Source organism: Enoplosus armatus, chromosome 15 (genome assembly GCF_043641665.1).
Source record: "Enoplosus armatus isolate fEnoArm2 chromosome 15, fEnoArm2.hap1, whole genome shotgun sequence".
NCBI lineage: Eukaryota > Metazoa > Chordata > Actinopteri > Centrarchiformes > Enoplosidae > Enoplosus > Enoplosus armatus.
Genome location: NC_092194.1, coordinates 20,448,841 through 20,469,847, shown reverse-complemented (window position 1 = coordinate 20,469,847; position 21,007 = coordinate 20,448,841). Strand labels below are relative to the sequence as shown.

Below are 21,007 nucleotides of genomic sequence, written 5' to 3'. Positions count from 1 at the left end.
AACTGTTGGTCGGACACAACAGGTCCCCTTGTGCTCTGGGAAGTTGCGACAGGCATTTTTCAGTGTTTTCTTGATCGATTAATCAAAGGGATAATCGTTAGATCAATATCGAAGATGATTGCGCCCTAAAGCAGTCGTACTGTACAAAATATGATCTAAATCAGAATATATAATTGAATAGTAATAGGGAGGCCTATTCATGTCAGAGGCTTACAGGCTGCAAATATTTTCCTTTTATCTTTAAAAAAAAGATTTAGAAAAGCTCGTCACAGATATACTTTTGTCCTGTTAGATGATTTTTTTTTATAGCCCCTGCCTCCAGAAATGGTGCTATAAATGACGTGTGAGGCTTTAATAACTGCTCCACAACCACTTCATGAAAAGCAAAACCTCAGCACAGGAAGCAGGGGGTTGTCCCAGACTCTTGACAGGCGTTGTTTGCATTTAATCAGGACTTCCAAGTGTCACACTCCCTCCGTGAACTTTGACCCGGACGACAACAAGACCCTCGGCAGGTCGAGTCGGGACAGAGACAGAAGAGGGCCAGGAGCCGGTGACAGATGTGAATGTCGACTCAGCTCCTCCAAACTATTAAGAACAGAGGCTGAAAATAAACATTTAGGCTTCAGAGACGATATCCCCCGCTATCAGCCTCTCGCCAATTCCTCCAGTTACATAAGAGGTCAGGACGCAGCGGTGCCGGCTCTGATGCAGGTTGGCTGTTACAGCAGCACCAGCTCAGAGGAAAGAAGAGAGTCGAGTACAATAAACACGGGATCCAAGCCCCCAAAATCTCATCCCACCCTGAACGTTGGATACTCAGACCTGAGCTGCCTGATGACGTTCAGTCAACTAAAATACTTACAGTAAGTGTAAATGTAGGATTAGCCTTAGCATTTTTCTACATTTTTCTTAATGCCAACAAATCTCATTTAAAAAAAAAAAGTCCAAAGCCAACAATGTGTCTCTCAGTACTTCGCCAGTCTGTCTGTGGCTCTCAGCTCGAACCCCATTGGTTCCTACTGAAGACGGAAATCTTTGAAAACAGGTCACAAATATATGGTTTCAATTCTAAGGCTCAGTCATTTCCTAAAACAGCTGGGAAACTGTAGTTTTCTGCAAATGTTACTTGAAAGGGAGTAACTACAGAATCTGCTGGGGAGTATTTTCAGCATTTTCAACACATTTCGTGCTTTCGTGAATTGATGCATTTATACAGTTATTAACAGTTGTTGGTGATTACAGGAGGTTAAAGGAAGTCCTGACATGGATTAGATTTGTGGCCGATTATAACGCCATAGTTCAACAGTTTGAGAAATATGCTTATTCGCTTTCTCGCCGAGAGTTAGACGAGAAGATCGATACCACTCACACATCTGTCCGTTCAATATGAAGCTACAGCCAGCAGCCGGTTAGCTTAGTGTAATAACACTTATGTGCCTAGTGACCTCCTAGAGTCTCGTCATCGTGAGGCTGTGAACAGAGCCAGACTAGCTGTTTCCAGTCTTTATGCTAAGCTAAGCTAATCAGCTGTTGGCGTTAGCTTCATAGTTACCATACAGACGTGATAGTGGTATTGACTTTGTTGTATTTCCCAAAAAGCCAAACTAATCCTTTAACATGAGCGAGATATGAAACCCGCAAGATTAGAGCTAGACTCACTTATTAAAAAGATACACACCCTTAAAATAAGCCACAAATCTGATCCATGTCAGGATTTCCTTCAACTCTGAATATCCAACATATCAACCAAAAAAGAAAAAACACAGAAAGTCGGCATATAAATAGAAACACGAGACAAGGACGAGAACATTGAATGTGTCATTTATGAAAAAGTACTAAAAAGTCTCTTTTTTTCAAGTTTGTTCCGATTCCTTAAAATAAACATTAAAAGAAATCTAAATCCCTGGTGAACAGCAGCAAAAACAACCTGACAAATTCCTCAAAGAGTGTTTTTTTTTCCTCGGCTGTGACAAAGCAGTAACCTAAAAACAACAAGGATTGCCGACAAAAGCCTGGCGCTTTGTGTGTCCGTGAACAGCGGCGTCATGACTCAGTGTTTTTCTGTCAGCGTAGTGTCACAGCCAACGCCAAAGGGCCCGGGCCTCTGAGATACAAAGGCCAGAATCAATGGAGCTTTGGAAAAACTGATGGAAAACCACTAGCCGATCGCTGAGAGGGACGAGGGAGGGACGAGGGCCGGCTGAACATCATCATCACTACCACCACCACCACCACCACCACCACCACCACCAGCCGCCGCCGCCGCCGCCACCCTCTGCCCGTCCCCTCTTCTCCCGTCTGATGAGCAAAAAAGCCTCCGGAGCTGCAGCAGCCGAGTCGATATCACTTTGACTTTCCAGAGACCACTTCCAGGCCGAGAGACAGAGCCAAAATGTACAGCAGATCACACACACACACACACACACACACACACACACACACACACACACACACACACACACACACACACACACACACACACACACACACACAGCTAATGAGAGTACAACAAAAAAGAAGAAAAAAAAAGGGACACAGTCTTTCTCAACTCACTGACTTCAAACTGTAAAGTGAAACTGCTTCTCACTGAGCAGCAAAAGGAGCATTGACTCTCGGCGTCTGAAATTTGCATTTTAAAAGCAAACCCGCTTCCTGAATTGGTTGATTTAACAAGGAAAACAAAACTGTCACTCCCAGTTGCATGACAACCAAGCAGCATGAACTGGAAAAAGGTTGATCACATTTAGTTTCACGTTTTTTAGGCTAATAAATGTTCAGAATGGGACAAATCTAAATCTAAATCTTAAGTCTAAAACGCTCCTTTTTTACTGAATTGAATGGAAATGATTGAACCCAAAACTAAAACAAATACAATCTTCTTTTTAGGCCTTAGGCCAGACTTAAACAAGCTTTACAGTCCAACGTTTTCATTTAAAACCTAAGTGGAGCAGTCGATGCAGAGCTGAATCACCTCCTCCACTGCAAATGCATCCTACTAAAATAATAAAAGCTCTTAACTCTATATGGAGAACACATGCTCAGTCCCAGCATGCCCTGCTTCCCATTTACACAATTAATACTCAATCTGTTGTGCTTCATGAATTTGTAAACGAACTCTGCCACAGCGCGAGAGTATAACAGAGGAGAGAAAAGGGAGGGGGGGGGGGCAAATTACCTTCTGAAGGCTGTTTGGGTTCAGCTGCGTCTTGTCTATTATCTTAATTGCCACCTGTGGAGAGAGAAGAAAAAAAACAGCATCAAAACTGAGCTAAATGGGACGTAACAGCAGAGGAGAAGTGTGAAAAAGAGGAAGTGGAATCAAAAAGCAAAAAGAAAACCACACAGAAAAGCAAACTGACATTGAACGCATCTCTTATCTTTAGGTAAATCATCATTTAAAGACTTAAGAGCCAATCTGAGAGCAATAAGACCGTTTCAACTTCCTCCTCGAGAAAGAAATATGGCAACTGCCGAATAATTAACAACAGAATCAGGAGGGGATCGAGGGGAAAAGAGCACCATCGCTTCCTTAAATGTTGTACGCTGTGTTACGAAGAAGCTTGCTCTTTCACTTCATCAATTATGAACAAATCAAATGCTCAGCGGCAACGGCTCTCCCCGAAAAACATCCATTACTGCCAACAAGGTTTAGAGCGATGACTCTGTCAGTATGTAGAGCTGGTAGGGCTGGGTTTGAAATGTACCGGATACTAGCTCCAATACTGCCCAAACTTTCAGAGATCAAAAGCAAGTTTTTATTTCTATAAAAATCCTTTATTTTATTTAAGACAAGAAGTTCTTAAATGTTAAATGCTGTACGAACACAAGCAGCTGTAGAAGAACTGATTAAACTCAAAAATTGGCAAATTTCTGAATGAAATAAGGAACCGTCTGCTTAAATAATAAGAAAACAAGACTATGAATCTGACTGGAAACTTGATGCCAGCTTTTGGTTCTTGACAGTTTTCTCACTTCACATTTCGGTTGGTACCAGAGACGTCTTGGCTTGTAATAAAAACTGCATGTCAGCCCAGCAGAGTCGTTCCCCGCCAAAAGCACAGACATGAGCTCAGAGGGAGCCATGTGTGAAACCTGCAGTGAGACGGACTTCACCTCGTCTTAAAGGAGCTGGAACGCTGATAGAAAATTCAGTCGTTTTTGCTTTCAATGAACAGTTTTCGTGGCGCTAGTGTAGCGGGACGAGGTTTAACTAAAGGTGCTCTAAATTATTTACTTAAAAAGTCTCCCTCCACTCAGGAAGATGTTTCTCTTCTTGTTCCTACAGTCAGATGTTTGAGCTTCACGGTGCAGGACGATGCATGTGCCGCATGTAAAGTCTCTCTGCGCGCACTGAAACTCTGATTTTAAGGGGCGGGCCTACGAGCAGGATTTGAGACATCACAAATAGTGTGGGAGCCAATCCTGATCCAATATTTAACTTATACAAGTGTGATGCAGAAACTTAAAGCCGCCAGTGCACAAACACTGAAAATGGACTTAACAGTGAAGTAGGAGACATCATGCGTCCGGCAGAAAGCTTTTTTGAGGATTTTAATGTGGAATTTACACTTTTTTTGCAGAAAAAAAACATATCAGACACATATTATTGTGTAACAAGCAAACATATATATATATATTTCAATACATGTCTGGGGGGGATCTTTGAGGGGACGTGGTCTAATTTAATCAATTCTGGTGTAAAATATCTGTAAATCTCACTGTTGGTTCTGACACAAAGCTACATGTACTGTAAGTGTCATTTAATCGTATTAATCCTGCATTTGTTTTGACTTTACTTTTCTACTATGGCTACTTCTGTATATGCATTTGTTACAGAAGAAAATGGGGTTTTAATATATATATATATAAGTTAAGTTTTATTATTTACTGAATTTAATTTGTTTCATTTTTAATTTAAAGAGTAAATTTTTATCTTTTCATCCTACAAGTCCTCTAAGATTACGCACATCTCATGTCTGCATCAAGTACATTTTAATTTACCTATTTTGTCTCAAGAATATTCGTTACCATATTTCTGCTGTTCAAATTCGTGGTTTATTAATCCATAATGATGAAACACAAATTTAACCTGATGTAGTCGTTTCACCCAATAAGGATGTCAGTTGAAAACCTGGACTTCGCTCTATAAAAGCAGCCAGCGTCTGTGTCTCACCTCTCTGCCGGTGAGGATGTGTCGGGCCAGTTTGACCTTGGCGAAGTTGCCCTTGCCGATGGTTTTGAGCAGCCTGTAGTTGCCGACGTGGGGCTGCTGCGGCTCATCGGAGCTGCGGGATCGCACGCCGGTCCGACCCGAGCGGGCGCTGATCTCCTGGCGGCCATTACTGTGAGACGTGTGCTGTGGACAAGACACATAATTGCAGTCTTTTTAGTGCTGGTTGTTGAATCGTACATAGTGTGAAACATCTACGTGTATCAGCGGTGACTCATGTTGACCCACTGTGACGTATCCACTTAGACTCTGCGGGGAAGAAAAGACTGATATTTATAGTTCTGCATCCAGACAAGGAAAGTCAGCTTTTCTTCCAGCAGCCACAGATGGCTGATAAACTCTGTATTTTCCAGGCAGTCTCACCATTTCATCAACCAAACGGCAAACTCTCATAACTAGAGGAAGATAGGACAGAGGGCACTTTTTGCCCCCTTTCTAATTTTACAATTTCTTTTGTACTTTTTGACATCAATTTCAAAAGGGTGATCATTTCTAATAATCTTTATTCAGTTACACAGGTTACATTTGTATGAACTGAAATCCTAATGAAGACAAACAGATTAGCAGTTGATTTTTGATTGAAATCAGCTTCAATTGTCCCACTCAGAATGCACTGAAAAGACTTGTCCAGTCATTGGCTCCCTCATAATAAAAGAAGGTCACGTTCACGCACAAGTAACTGAAACTGAACTGAAAAAATGTGACCAAGTTGAAGAGCAGAAATCTGTAATCAACTTGAGGACATCTGGTTAGCTGCCAGAACAGCAGGTGACACAAACAACCCGAGCTAATGTAAAACACGTTTAAGTGCCTCCATGTTTGAAAGGTGACATAAAAATGAACTTGTCAAATACTACAAAATTCAATTTAACATTATTTGGCTGGCAGCAACAGTCAATGTCATATCCTGTGGTGTGCAGACTTTCTGAAAACAGGATGTACACCAGAGCACAAAGCAACAAATAAAGGTTTCAAACAGGGAACTGAAAAGTTAAAGGGTCAATCCATAACAGCAGTCTGGTTAAACGACTGTTCTGCTTTAACAGGATTTAGGCTACCCCGAGAAAATGGTTGAGCAGTTGGTAAACCACTCACATCTTGATGCGTCTCGTCTTGTGATCCGTTTAGCTAGTAGGAGGATCAAATATCTGGCATTTGTTGGGTGAAACGTGGGTAGGAAACACAGATACATCATCTTTTTCACCCTCATTAAGTCTGACTGGGATTTGAACAGAGCTGATGGCCCTTCTCAGCTTTGACGGATCTGTCTGTTTGTGTTGTTTGAGGCTGTAAAAATGTGTAAACGGAAGATACTCAGATAACAGAAACTTAACTCCTCCGGATACTTCAAGGACACTCTGCACATTCAGAAAACTAAATGCATTCTGGATCGCATCTTTAATGTGCAATCAAAGATGAAGTCTGAGTCTGGTGTCATGATTTTCTGACAGCACCACCGATGGAGGGATTGATTTTTTTTTTGGGTGCTGTGTTCAAAAGCACCCCCCTGTGTCCCAACAAGTAAAAAAAATCTGACAGATACTCGGTGCGGCCTCAGTATCGACTGTTCGACCGATGCCTCATTAGCTGTGGCGGTGCCCAGCGCCCCACCCGGCTCTACCCATCCCCTCCCCTCCCCAAACCTAACTGACCCCATTCACCCTGGAGACAATGAAATGATAAAAAAAAAGGAAATTAACAACAAGAGTGTAGACTTTCAGGCTGAGTTTTCACATAAAGCCAGAACAGAGGTCAAATTTGATAAGCAGGGAACATTATCTGTCCTTTGTTTTTCAGTCCACAGTGCACCAATCCAAAAGATTTATAGTTGTCATATAATTAATTATATAAAAAGATATTGTGCAGATATTACAGCTAAAATTAAGTTTCTTTATCTTCTGTTACAGTATTGTTACCATTAGGGCTAGGTCACAATAAACTTAATTTACACCACAGACGTTAAAACCCTCTAAATGATTTATTTTAGAGACACCACAGGAGATATAAAACACCATAAACCACAATAAGGTCACTTTAAACTCTCTACTAGGCAGCACACACTTTAAAAGGAATATTTTAGGACTTCTACAGTGATAGCAGTGGAGATAAAAATACCATCAACTAGGATAAGGTCACTGTTGAATACCACAGGCACACTGCAAAGCAAAAAAAGACGCCTGTGGGAACACACTGGTTTTTCCCCTTCCACAATATCATCTGCTAATCAGAAAGGACACAAAAGAACCTATATTTTTTTTTTTAAAAACCACCATTTCCATTTCTCCAGCTAACAACTTCCTGTAAGAGAAAAAAAAATCTCCCCATTTAATTTGGTCCTTTCCTTTTCGGTGGTTACTCACAAGGCTGCGGTGTCTCCTGGCTGCCTGGGAGCCCGTCATGTTTCAACAGGAAAACACACTGTGCCCCGCTGATGATGCCCATAGAGATTCCCACAACACCAGATTTTCCCAACTCAGAGCCCAGATAACCACAGAGAGGGAGACAGCAGGAGCACTGATCTCAGGCGAGCACGTTGCAGGCAGACCCACCGGAAACCAGACCTTCTCCTTTCAGATTAAAAGCATTTAGTCAGCTGCTTTCAGACTGATGAGGAGATGTCATCTAGTTTTGAATTACTATTTTGCTCCCATACAATGTAAAACTGAAAGTATGTCAACATTCTCCTTTAATTCTTCATTTTCGATTATATTTAAAGCTGCAACTACCGATGTTTTTTATCATCAATTAAACTGTTAATTATAATCCTGATTAATCTATATAAAACATGAAAAACAGCCATCACAATATCCTAGAGCACAAGTATGTAATGTCATTTAAATACACATGAGAATATAAGACCAAGAAAAGAAGCTAATTCTTACATTGGAGAACCTGAACCATCAAATATTTGGTATTTTTTCATGGAAAATGATTGTTTACCAAAACAGTTGCCGGTTCTTTTGATCAACTAATGACTTAATAGTTATTTGTTCCATTTTCATTATTGCTTCTACTGGCGTCAAGCAGGCTTTTTCTGGCTACTGAATCTTTGCATTTGCAGCAACTGAAATGTCCTAATTTCCCCTACAGGGATCAATAAAGTTTCACCACATCTTATCCCCCTCAGTGCTGTGTTTGTGCAGGATAAGTCTTATCTCCAGCTGACTCTCTGCTGCTGCCGTGATGAGTCATGAGATCCTGATATCACATGTGGACGTTACGTGGCTGCAGTTACACAGGCGGGATGTATGGTATCCCTACCATACAAAAAATGGAGATGGATAAAGTGGAATATTAACTTATAAGATGAAGTCTTTGGACTATCAGTCGGGAAAAAAACATCATCTTGGATTCTGGAAACTTGTACTGTGCATTTACCACTATTCTATCTTAGAGGCTAAATGGCTAATTCAATTTGATTTGTTACAAATACTCATTGCAACCCTAACGTAGTCAAGCAAATTCATCTGCAACAATTTTAATAGTCAACTCATCGTAGAAAAATGTGACGCATGATTTTCATGAGGTTTGGTGGTTCCGCTTGGAAAAAATGAATGAACACTAACTTCGGTAAATCAATCAATTAGTTCCAGCTTCTCAAATGTGATTTTCTGTTTTCCTGTAGTTCACATCATTGTTATTATAATATCTTCAATGTTATGGCTTATTTGTTGGGGGAAAAAAAACTTTAACCAGCATTTTTCACTATTTTCTGACATTTCTAAATAATAGATAGATTACTCGATAATGAAAATAACAGTTGCAGGCCTAATGAAATTAATGGAAAACATTTTTTGATAGATTCAAAACTAATCTAAAGTGAACGCCCTGACAGATGTGTTTGTTTTTAGCTGTTGCCTGAAAAAGTCATGAATTTTACGTCATCGCTTTAGGCTTTGGCAAATTTATATTTTATACATTTTTGATTTCTGCACGTTAAAAGCTAGAAAATAATAACAACAGATACATTATTCAATGATTACTCAGATTTTATGATGCATGTATCACACGTTAGAGGTTAGTTTAATTTTGGAAATCTTTACCGGAAGCTATAATTATTACATTGTCACTAGCTTGACGACGTTCTTTCAGACAGGATATTCTGTTAGTCACGAGGAGGCGGGACTAATGAAGCCCATATTTGGAAGCTGAACGGCTGAAACCCTTGACTGACAGCTGGGAAAGCCAATAGCGTGCCTGGACAGAAACTACTGTTGCCTGCCAGAACCAGCAAGCAAAGTACTGTAGTTTTGTTCTTGGTTGGGCCTAAATATCCTGACTACATCCTAATTACATACAGAACACGCCAATCAAAGCGTATCACTCGCCGACAAAACAAAAAAAATAGTTTACTTGTAAATAAATCCCAAAATAGACATTGAATAAAATTAAAAAGGGCGTACTTGACGTAGAGGATATGCCTGTTTACGATTTACCAACAAAGTGTAACCTCAACAATTAGATATCATCCAGTCCAATAGTGCAACAAAAACGCCATTAATCAGCCACAATTTCAATAAAACATCCACCTCCTTCTAGAAGCGATTTTCACAGCATTGAACCAAAGTGCAGCGAGTAAAATAACCCAACAAACAACCCTTTATACTTACACTTTCCGTCACCTTCTCGTTGACCGTAGGCAAAGGAGTTTTTGTTGACATCTTTTATTCGTCCTTCTTCCACCAGCCGCCGTCTGATGTCCAAAATCCACCGACACCTTCTTCAGTCCGACAGCCGAAAAACTGAGATTGTTGCTTCGCTTTGCAGCTCTCTCCGGGGAATCGGTCTCAGCATGGATCGTGACAATTTTCAAACCCGACCGGACGTGTTAGAGCAGAGCACCTGAACTGTTAGGGACCGGAAAAAAAACCCTCACTAAAGCGCATAATAATCTTATGTTCAGTGTTTACATGGCGCGTACATACCCGCTTATGGCCTGTGTTCAACTCGACAGGCGAGACAAATCACTGACCGTCTGTCCGTTTGGGTTCGAGTCAGTGAAGATAACTAAACTCAACGTTAAGGCGCTGTCGGTCGCCACTTCCAAAAAAATCGCCCCAGGCTTTTTTTTTTTCCCCCCACAAAAAAAACAAGTGTGTTTAAAAACAAGCCATGGCGTCGAGTGTCACCAGTCGATGTTTCTTGGAGGGATTCAAACGGTTTCGGTGGCTGAAATACTCGCCGTCGACTCGGTTTCTTCCATCTCCGACGGCCCAAAGTGAAGCTGGTCTGTCTGTTTTAGGTGGGACCAAAATGGCTACTCAGCGGCTGGGCTGGATTAAGCTGCCTTCACGGACCCCTCCCAGGCTCCGACGTCAGGGATTTATCATGAGCAGAATCAACTGTTATTTTCATTATCATCAAATAATGTTCTACAGTGGTGGAAGAAGTACTCAGATACATTACTTATACAAATACTATAGTCTATAAATACTCAAGTCCTGAATTGAATTTTTTGCTTATGTAAAAGTATAGCAAAATGTACTTAAAGTATCAAAAAGTAAAAGTACTCATTACGCAGAATGGCTTCTTCACAGTGTTATATTATTATAAAGAATTATATCATTCTGTTTCTATCACTAATGTAGTTCGTCAAGTAACAATAAGTGACAATCACGTCAAACAGAGAATGGCAGCAAATCGTCACATCAGAGAAGTTGCAGCCAGAGAATGTTTTGTTTTGGGTTTTTTTTTTGCTTTCTGTCAGTCAACTAATAATTTAATCATTGCAGCTCTAATCACAATCAATTAACTTAAAACATCATCATATAAAATGACTCTTTGACAACTGGTGGCTGTTTTATGTAAGAACTCCAGAGTAGTTTGTTGTCTTTATTTATTAGAGAGAAGTTAATATACACTGAACTAGTGAGACCCATTTCTCCAACTCGGTAATCAACTGATCAACAAATAAGAGAAAAAACACTTTATTTATTGCCGTCATTTTTATTTGATTTATCTGTGTTTTTTGTTTGTTTTTGAGGGGGTGTTGGGAACAGATTGGACTCGATGTATTTAAGATGAAATCCAACGATAAACGTGAGAAAATTGAATAATAATAAGTAATATGCAGATTTGATGATAATTGGTAACTGATAAACAAATCAACAGTTTGATTTAAAACATGGTTAATTAAGTAAACAAAAGTCACATCCCAAATGTTGCAGAAGCTGTTATTTATCAGAGTTCAACATCTCAAAATATGATATTATCTACATCAGTCTAGTTTTGAAGTTGACTTACTTACTTAGTGCTAAAGTCACAGTAACGTAAATAAGATACCAAAAGTGGTCCAGGATTCAAACCTGATCACTGCCAGATGTCCTGTTACATGCCTGGATATAGTTTAATGACATGAGGATCGCTTTATATGATTGATAGGTGGATAAAAGTCACAGGATATATAATAAAAACAGTTAAATTAATATATTAAATGTGGAATGTTGCAATTTTTCAATGGCTGGTCAAAAATGCCAATAGCTGGGTGGAGCTGCGTTGTCTTAAATTATTATATAGTAAATTAAAATAGTAACCACTTAAGTTGATGTACTATTACAGCTCCAAATATGCACAATACCTACTGTCAGACTGTGAGGTTTGTTGTGTTGAAGCGTTGATCTTTATATTTCCGACAGCACGTGAACGCAGCATCAGTGTGTCCAGCTGAACGGGTGGAGGAAGTGAGGAAACCGGCTGACCTCAATCCCATTGGACCAAAAAGTACAGAGAGGACTGTCATCAGTCAGGAGGAAACGTCTCTGTGGGAATTCAAAGGCTTCAAAGGAAAATGGTTTTACGGATTTAAACAAATTCAGATTAAATGGAGGAAACAGGATAACAAGACAAAAACCCTCCTTTCATTCTGTCAATGGCACTTTGCAGGAATGAGACGGTTTATGAAGTGTTTTTATATCCATGCAACCCCATAAAGATGAAGATTAAAGTCCACATTCACAGAAAAACTACTTATAATCCCAATTTTCTTTAAATATTTAATCTCAGAGCTATTGTTTCCACGTCATAACTCCTGTTTGAGTTAACCTTTTATGTCTTTTTTTGGGTTAATAAATGGCATTTCTGAACAATTTTCCATGATTCGCAGTTTCCTCTCTGACCTGATATTTATCATTTCTACCTCTTTTTGATATGAAATATTAGAATTTATTTTAAAATCCAGCTTTTTTTATTGAGATTTGCTACCGAAAATTTAGTTGGTTGATGTGAAAACTTTTAAGAGATGGTTTAATATGAGGCCATGATTTGTGGACAAATTAATTTCACAGTATATTTATGTGAATCCTGTCTTCAATAACTAATTGAACTGTGCTTTTTTTATAGAAGGGAAAGTTTGTGTCTCTGTTAAAGTGAACAAAATACAACTGGGTGTTTAAATAGTCCTTAAATTCCTACATATTTGGAATACAGCCGCAGATTATTTTCCTTACTGATGAGTCGCTACGTTTATAAAATGTCAGAAAACCTTGACAAAAACCTGACGTTAACTTTTGTCCAACAAACCCCAAAATATTCAGTTTACTGTTAAAGACAAAAAAAACAACAACTAGCAAATCTTCACATTTGAGAAGACATTTTTTGCTTTCAAATGACAATTATCAAAACTGTCACCTATTTATTTCAGCTTTAGATTTGGAAGCCGCCCCTCGACATTACGTCTTAGATAATCAAGCTGTTGCCCCTGACGTGCAGCTTCTTCATCCATAAAACGTGGACGTTAAAGCTGCTCGTCTCTACAGAAACACAAATCACTTCCATGTCAGGACAGAGATAACAGTGACCATCAGACAAACAATCAAGTGTGGTGGATAGCAAAACATTCATTCTTTATTGACTGGAAAAATACAGGGACCAAAAAAAAAAAAAGTGCAGTCAAAATGATCCCCAAACACCCATGATTAAAATCCCCAAAGCGACTTCATTTCATCAACTGAATACATTTCAAAGTTACAGAGTTAATGTGCAGCAAGTAAAGCGCTATGTTAAGTCATGCCACAAAGCAGAGGAGGGTGGTGGTGGGTTTGGGGAGGGGGGGGGGGCAAGTAAAGGAGGGAAAGGCCAGCCATTTAGATCGTACAGGGCATCGTGAGTCAAAGCCACAACACAAGAAAAGCATCATCATCATCGAGTCTCTCAGATCGCATCAATGTCAATGTCGTCCTCTTCTTTTTCAGGCGTGTCTGGTTTCACAGTCTCCACTTTGAGCTCGCGGGCGGAGGAGGAGTACACCACCTGAGGACAGAGGACACCAGTGATGAATAAAGACTTTCAATATTATCCACACTGTCCAGAGGCTGAGGCCGCAGCTTCCAAGTTCACATTTCAAGAATAATAATAATAATAATAATTATTATAAAGCTGTGAGAAAACTTTGCCTGAAGAATAAAAACACAAATAAATAATATATGTTGTGTATGACAGTACTTGTTAGTTTTCACATTTCAGTTGGTACAAAATTAAAAATTAATTAATCAAATAAGTCTTTGAAGCTCCCCTCTAGACATGACCAATACTCTGCTTTGACTAATAATTTATGTCTGAAAAAGTAAATTCTCACTCCTTCTCATTGAAAAAACAGAATGTATGAATAAGCAAATATTGTTCATTTCTAAAGTTTAAAAGATGTCTCCTTCATTGAAAAGTCGATTCTTAGTGTTTGTGAACTGCAGAGTTCAAGTTTCCTCGTCACACTTGTGTAATTTACATACTGGAACGTGATTGGCTTCAAACTAGTTGTGATGTCACAAAATCACCAAACTCAGAAACTTTCCCTCGTCAGCAGATGATGTGAAAACAGCCTTCTGGAGTCAAACTCGGCACAGAGAAGCTCAAACAACAATCACTTTTATAATAAAAAGTTAAGGTTTTATTTTAGAGCAGAACTCTGAAAGGAGTAACGTCAGAGTAAAAGTCAGCAGAACACTTTAAACTATCATAACTTCAACTAAAGTGAACGTTTGTGTTTGCAGTTATGTTTCTTTTCATAATATATAAAATATAAAAACATCTGCACACTTTTCTACTTTACACTAAATGTTCCAAACTCTTCTTTTGTGGTGGTGTGCAGCAGTTTGGGGGAAGTTTTGATAGTTGTATATAAACAAAATGTTTGACTTAAATCAAATTAAAATGGGAATGTTCTGATGAGTGGGTTTGACTGCAGCTACTGACACATTTGTCTCAATGTTTTCTAAATACAATCGTTTAGATTTAACATAGGATAAAAACTAAAAACCATTACCTCTACGTTCTCATCGTCTTCCTCCTTTTCTTCTTCGCTGCCTTCGCTCTCCTCCTCTGCCTCCTTCAGCCATTTGACAAAAGGAGCAGCCTTGGCATGGATCTCTTTGGCAAGTTCCTTAGAGACGTACTTCTTAGAAACCTGGAGGATGAAAAACAAACTCAGTCTGGTTTCTGATTAAATACAAAGACAATCCAGTTTAGTGCTGCACAGTAAATTAAATGTTAATCCAAACACTTCTGCTTGTGACACATTTAATCCACATTATTAGTGGAGGAGATTTAAAGAGTCCATTTATCGCCTGCACTTCTATCAACAGCTCTATTACTTCATTACAGGAAGAGCTCCAAGTAACATTAGCGCCCACTGTCCATTGTTTTCACAGGGAATTATATAATAATGTGACAAGAAGCAGTTATTTAAAAAAAAAGGGACAAGTTAACGCTCATTTTTATTTTAGGATGTTTTTTGGAAGCCAGTGTCAATATTTGATATTTTCTCCACATACGGTGGTTGATAACAATGTGAATTTCAGTAATAAAATGTGCAGAACTGATTTAATCAAACTGGTCATGTCCATGGTTCAGTAATAAGAGCAAAAGCAAACGAAAGTTAAACCTGAATTTAACAGCTGTATTAAGTGACACTCAGAGGAGCCAAAATCAGCACTAAAACTAATACATAACTGATGCTAACGTTGCTTTTTAAAGCTTATATCAGTTGATGCTCATAACTGGCACGAGTGTTGAGGCTCGACAAGGGAAAAAAGGTCTTTGCATTAACGCTGCTACAAGTTCTTCTTGATTTTCTGGCCAAAATAATACGTTTTTTCTATTGTCTGGGTCAAAGAGCACTTTGAATGTTGTATAAAAGTTGAATGTATAGATATCCACACACCCCCACACCCACCTTCTCTGCCCAGGCGAATATGACATCTTCCTCCAGCAGGTCTGCGTCGTACAGGTCTTTGAGGATGATGGGAACACGAGCCAGCAGCTGGACCTGATGCAGCTTCACGACACACTCGAAACCTCCCAACAGATACTTCTGGGCCTTCTTGTTGTTGTGGCAGAACTGAGGGTGAAATCAGAAGACAGTCATGAGACAAAACACCCAACACTCACTGACGTCATGAAGAGTACAACGGTGTCAGTTACCCGTGACGTTTCAGTTTTCATCACATCTGGGCCTAAAAATAGACCAATGACGACTACAGTCATGAATCATTCAACTCACTCGCAGGAAGTGGCGCTTGTACTTCTTGATCTGGTCGCGGATGTTCTCGTTGAAGAGCAGCTCGCTGAGGATGAGGGGGCCCATGGCCTTCACATCCAGACGCTCCGCCTCCGCCAAGATCTCCTTATCAGCTCCGTCGATGGTTCCACTCTCCTTCTTTTGCTGGAAATTGAGAGCAATAAAGTTAGAGGGTGGAGCAAGTCAGCATGTTCCTGTGAATAACTGATACCTACAAGCTAATAGTATTAAATAAATAAAGCCAGTAGCAGTGTTACTCATCAGGTAAAAATATCAAACATTTGTTGGTTAGTGACATGGAGAAGAGGCAAAAACTGGATGTTAAGTCTTATTAAGAATCCACCGTCTGGGAACTCACTTTCACAAAGTTGTAGAACAGGTTGACCCTCTCCTCCAGGGGTTTCTCCAGGTCCTCGCTGAGCGTGAGGACCTTGGCGTGGTCGCTGATCTCCTCCATTCGCCGCCTCTGCGCCTCCTCTGTCGTCTCCTCTGCCCAGTCCTCATCATCGTCATCTCCATCCTGACGACCAGTAGAAAGGTAGAAAAATGCTTAATGTTTTTACTGCAGGTTCTTACAGTAAATACAAAAAAGCTTCTGTAACGTTAAAATATATCCAACTGATTATTCATAAATGTAAGTCAGACTGAACCTGCTGTTTAAAGGTTTTGGGCTCAAGTCGACTCAAAATGACCTCTGGACACAGCAGTTAGCATCCTAATCACTTAAAGCAACTGCTGTTGAGTTCCGTGTTCGAAGAAACAGTAAGACATAGTTTTAGTAGAAAATCCATTTGAAGGAAAGTTGTTGTACCTTACTGAGTAAGCATGTGCCATCATCTTGGACAACAAGCTTTAAAAACAGCAAAAACTATTCTGTAGACAAAAATATCAACAAGCGGATAAAGCTCACAGACTAAATAAGAATCAAACACCAGACTGTGTGATAGAGAGTGATTTTAGACTTTGCGACCTTTGTTTTAGTAGTGACTACGTACACAGTCTCAACTCAGCGGCCACAAGACAGTTTCCTATCTCAAAAGGTCCAGCAGTGAGCAAATAACACAGTGGTGGGTGTGTGACCGTTATCAGGCTGTGTTTGCTGTTGACAAACTCCCACATTTGGCCATGCAACTGTCCGACTCTCACGCCAGAGGAAATGTAGCTCCTAAAGAGACCCTAGTGGCCTGATCCCAGACTAGTCCCCGTTTGGTCAAAAGTCCCAATAGGACACCTGACGAAGGGAGGAAACCCACCACAGCCTGAGGAGCGTCGAAGTTGTCGTGGTTTCCTGCCTCTCCGCTGCCAGAGCCGTTCTCCTTGTCCTTCTTGCGGTTCTTCTTCTCCTTCTCTTTCTTTACAGATGCAGATCCACTATCAGTGCTCTCTATTATTGGGAGAAGCAAAAACAGTTATGAAATCTGAGTGCAAGTTCTCATTATGTTCAACCCAAGAGGGAGCTGCACCATCAACTGTGCTGCCGTCGTGTCACAATGTAACTACTAGAAAGGGCAAAATGTCACCTGGTGGGTTTTTGAGGATGAACGTGCAGAGTTTGTGTCTGGTGTCAAGCATGCCGCGGTATCCACAGGCCTTACAGGAATTGCCAATGGTTTGTTTCTTGGGATTGACATGCTGTAAGAAAAACAAATAAAATCTTAGACAATTAAGCAAATAAACCAATAAGAGGAAATCTCTGCTTAGTCATTTGTCATTTTTGAAAAAAAAAAAAAAAAGAGACCAAACAATAAAGTAATAATTGATCTCATGAGTCAATGATCATATTTGCTTCTTAACCTTCCCTGGATCTGCGTTACAGATGCTGTGTAATAGTTACCAGATCAGTTTCAGGGTTGTCACACTCGGGACACAGCACAAATTTTCTGATGAACCCATCAAGCATGTCCTGCAACTTGTTCGCCTCGTGGGATCCGTTGACGATGTAACGGTCGTTTTTGGTATCAAACTGGGTCTGAGCACCGAGTTCACAACCAAAAAACTTGGTCGGGTCTGCGGAGAAGATCAGAAATGACACCAGATGTCACAACGAAAAACAAAAAGACAGACAGTTCCCTGGTTAGCCTGTTCTAAAAACACCACAGTAACTATCGATTTAAACATGCCATTTTTTTTAGGTCTTGGAAAATCTTTATTTGCTTTCCACATGATCCCATCACATAAAATCACCGATTGTTGAAAGCGGTTGAATTTTTGCCTCCAAAAATCCTGTTTCCTACTCCGTACACTTCGGAATCCGGACTCCACGAACTCAGTATACATTTTGGATAATCTGGAGTTTGTCAAGCTCAAGATTATACACTTTCCTAGAATCCCCCCCCCATGGTGCTACTTACATGTTGGAGGCCTGTTCAGTGCCTTTGCAACATCAACCATGTTGACAATGACCGTCTTGATTCCATTCCCTTTGCCTTCAACCTGGAGGAGGTAAAGATAAAGACATAAAGAAAACAGACCATTAACACCACAGTCCAAAATATGAGCGAAAAAACATCAGTTAGAAACAGTTCTTTCTCCAGAAGGAAAGAATTTCTTATCTAAATGTTATCTCTGGCAACTTTAATTTGGCTACACGATGAAGCTGGCGCTCTCTCCACTTCTGTAATAACCTTTGAAACATTTACGACAACTCAAACATACAAACTTTAAGACCTGTGACAGCGAGCTGTTACCTTGGCAATCAGACGGGGCATCTTGTAGCGATAGAACTGGTCTGACACGCTGCGGTTGACGTTGACAGACATTTTGGCTGGATGTTAGCACTATCAGTAAGATAAAAGGATCTTGGTTGGGGATTTTTCGGGATCTTCTGTCTGGAAAAGAGGGGATGACATAAACGACTGCAAGCGTGCTCGGTCTCTGACATGAAAAACGCTGTGCCGCTGTGGCCGCAAGCTCCTTGCTTGAAGGCTAGATTTCCACCACACAGGTTCCAACGGCTGCGCAACAGCTCTGAAAGACGAGAGGGACAAACATCAATCAATATTTAATATGATGAAGTTATTTTACAGTAACTTCATATGTGTTCTAGCCAGCTTGACTGACTAGAGAACATAATTAAATGTTTTAGTCACCTTCCTTTAAAATTGTATACCTTGCACTGAATGCAAAGTGGTGTTTTCCCATTACCACGTGTAGATATGCAGTTGTATTAAACTTGATAATTCTAGTGCCAGCATTCAAGGAGAAACCTCAAATAGATTATCAGAATTAAGTAAATATATATTGTAAGTAGATGTTTTAAACAACTGGTTTCAGCTTCTATTCTGGTTCAAAGTGTAAATATTTGATGACTGTTTTATTTTAGTTTGAAAGCAAACTAAATAATTTGGGTTTGTTGGGTCGAAAAACAAGCAATCCGAAGATGTCAATTATTTTTGTTATCCAGCAGTTTATAAACAAACCAATTGAGTAAATAGGCAGATTAATCATTGAAAATAATTGGTAGTTGCAACCCTAATCATGTAATTTAAGTTGTAATTGTGGTTTGTGCCACAGTCAACAAGAACATAAAACAGATTCCTGTGGTGCATAATGATTCACCCCACCATTTACCCAGACTGAGTTGTGACAACAGGGAGTCCAGAGACAGAGGTAGCTGAAGGGTATTGCTGAGTCCCATATACAAATATTATTCAACTTAAACAAGCTTGAGCATAAACACCTGCATTCCCAGATAGATTACAAATACGAAAGGGCATTCTGCATTCAGAAAATACTGCTGACAAAATCTAATCCAGCAAATATCCATGTGATCCAACAGTGAGCAGGCACGATAGAGAAATAAAACCCAGCCACTAAACTAGATGCTTTTGTGGCCATATAGGTACACAAATTGTTTTGTTAAAGCCCTTTGTCTTACATGAGGGCCTCTGGCTTTAGTCACATAAGGCCTTCTCTTGTTATTAGGTCAAAAACAGGAGGCCTAGCAGCTGCCAAACAACTCTCCCCCTGCTGACGGCTTTAATACCAACTACCCGGTCTGCAGTACTTATTTTCTCAGCCATGTCAGTGTGATTAGACATGAAATGACTCACAAGTGGTTTGTCAGAGACACAGAGATGTCCACAGCTGAGGTGTTTCAGAGGGGGTCGAGCATATTTCAGAAGGAGGCTAAGTTAGCTTAGCTGGCTGCTTGGTGCAGAGTGCGTCATACAGTCACTGCACACGAGTGAGGGGACTGGGAGACGCCATTTTGATACAGTGGCACAGAAAACATGACATATTGCACAATAACGCTGACTACAGCCTTACTGGTTTCGAGAAAATATCACCACATATCATACATCTCGTCAAACATTTAAAATAGTTCATAAACTGTTCTTACGACTTACCGTTTTCGCAAAACAAAGACATAAACACAACGCTGATCGTCCAAGAGCCGCAGTGAACGGTGGTCGATAGCTGGTGCTGGTGTTGTATCGATTGCAGCAGGGTTCTTAATGATTTTTTGGCTCTCAAAGATGCACAGTTAAACACCCTAAAGCGTCCAAACAGTGCAGGTGCCAGGCTCAGAGACAGAAGAGGGTTATCTGGAACGTCCTCGGGGTTTGAGGGACCTTTGGGAGAAGAAGCGTATTGTTATACATACAAACTGCGGACTAAAACGCTAACGTTAGCATCATCAGGTGTGACAGCCGTTGTCGTTTATTGGGTGTGTGGCTCATCCGTCACATACAATGTAATTAGCTGATGTAAGAATTTAAAGCCAGGAAAACTCTCAAACGTTCCGTAATGTCAAGTAGTTTTAACGTTATGTAACTCTGTGACCGTGTAACGACAGCCAGCTAACTGGCTAAAGTTAACGTTACACGTGTTTCATCGCCAAAAATCCCCCCAAATTATGACAAATCACGTGGAATATACGTTCATAAAAGTGTGGTTATCATCAAGGTAATACGAGAACAATTTATATCTCAGAACAGCTTCACCGTTAGTCTTCTCCGTTACATACACAGTCTCTCATAACGTTAGAACTCCAGGAAATAGTCAGAGCCCAGATGCTACAGCGATGCCAATTGACGTCCCGCAGCTAACGCGGTTACTAGCCAAGCGCTGTCGACGCGGTTGGGTGAAGATATTGTGATTAAGTAGTATTCTTAGCGCTGGATAGCTAGCTAAATTTTCTATGTGGAATTACGACCATCGATGTGAAATCCACGCCAGGATGAGCAGAGGAAAATGTGATGAAATTATTTCGCCCCTTACCTCTCGAATGTTCTGCGAAATACTGCTACTCACGTCGTTTT

General features: G+C 40.2%; 2 protein-coding genes across 13 annotated transcripts in view; both read right to left on the bottom strand.

The window, feature by feature from the left end:
* mark3a (MAP/microtubule affinity-regulating kinase 3a) overlaps nt 1-10,469 on the bottom strand; it is a 45,630-nt gene extending 35,161 nt beyond the window's left edge. For 11 of the 12 annotated variants that reach the window (XR_011598475.1, XR_011598476.1, XM_070919727.1 and 8 more), the window contains exons 1-3: nt 9,844-10,469; nt 5,177-5,359; nt 3,179-3,232 (exon numbers count right to left, since the gene is read on the bottom strand). Coding sequence is in view for 10 of the 12 variants with exons in the window: in XM_070919727.1 (XP_070775828.1) it covers nt 3,179-3,232; nt 5,177-5,359; nt 9,844-9,894 (288 nt within the window). In the remaining 2 variants the exon portion in view is untranslated. The remainder of the gene's footprint in view (nt 1-3,178; nt 3,233-5,176; nt 5,360-9,843) is intronic. The other variant, XM_070919734.1, reaches the window with a different exon arrangement.
* A 2,579-nt stretch (nt 10,470-13,048) lies between these two features.
* On the bottom strand, nt 13,049-21,005 carry eif5 (eukaryotic translation initiation factor 5). The gene is made up of 12 exons (XM_070920119.1): nt 20,967-21,005; nt 20,093-20,317; nt 18,431-18,710; nt 18,095-18,176; nt 17,578-17,750; nt 17,264-17,375; nt 16,997-17,127; nt 16,102-16,263; nt 15,726-15,887; nt 15,399-15,563; nt 14,490-14,630; nt 13,049-13,480 (listed from the first exon to the last, which is right to left on the bottom strand). Exons 3-12 carry the CDS (start codon nt 18,500-18,502, stop codon nt 13,382-13,384), a joined length of 1,299 nt encoding a protein of 432 aa, XP_070776220.1. The 5' UTR covers nt 18,503-18,710; nt 20,093-20,317; nt 20,967-21,005; the 3' UTR covers nt 13,049-13,381.
* Between the last annotated feature and the right edge of the window lie 2 nt (nt 21,006-21,007).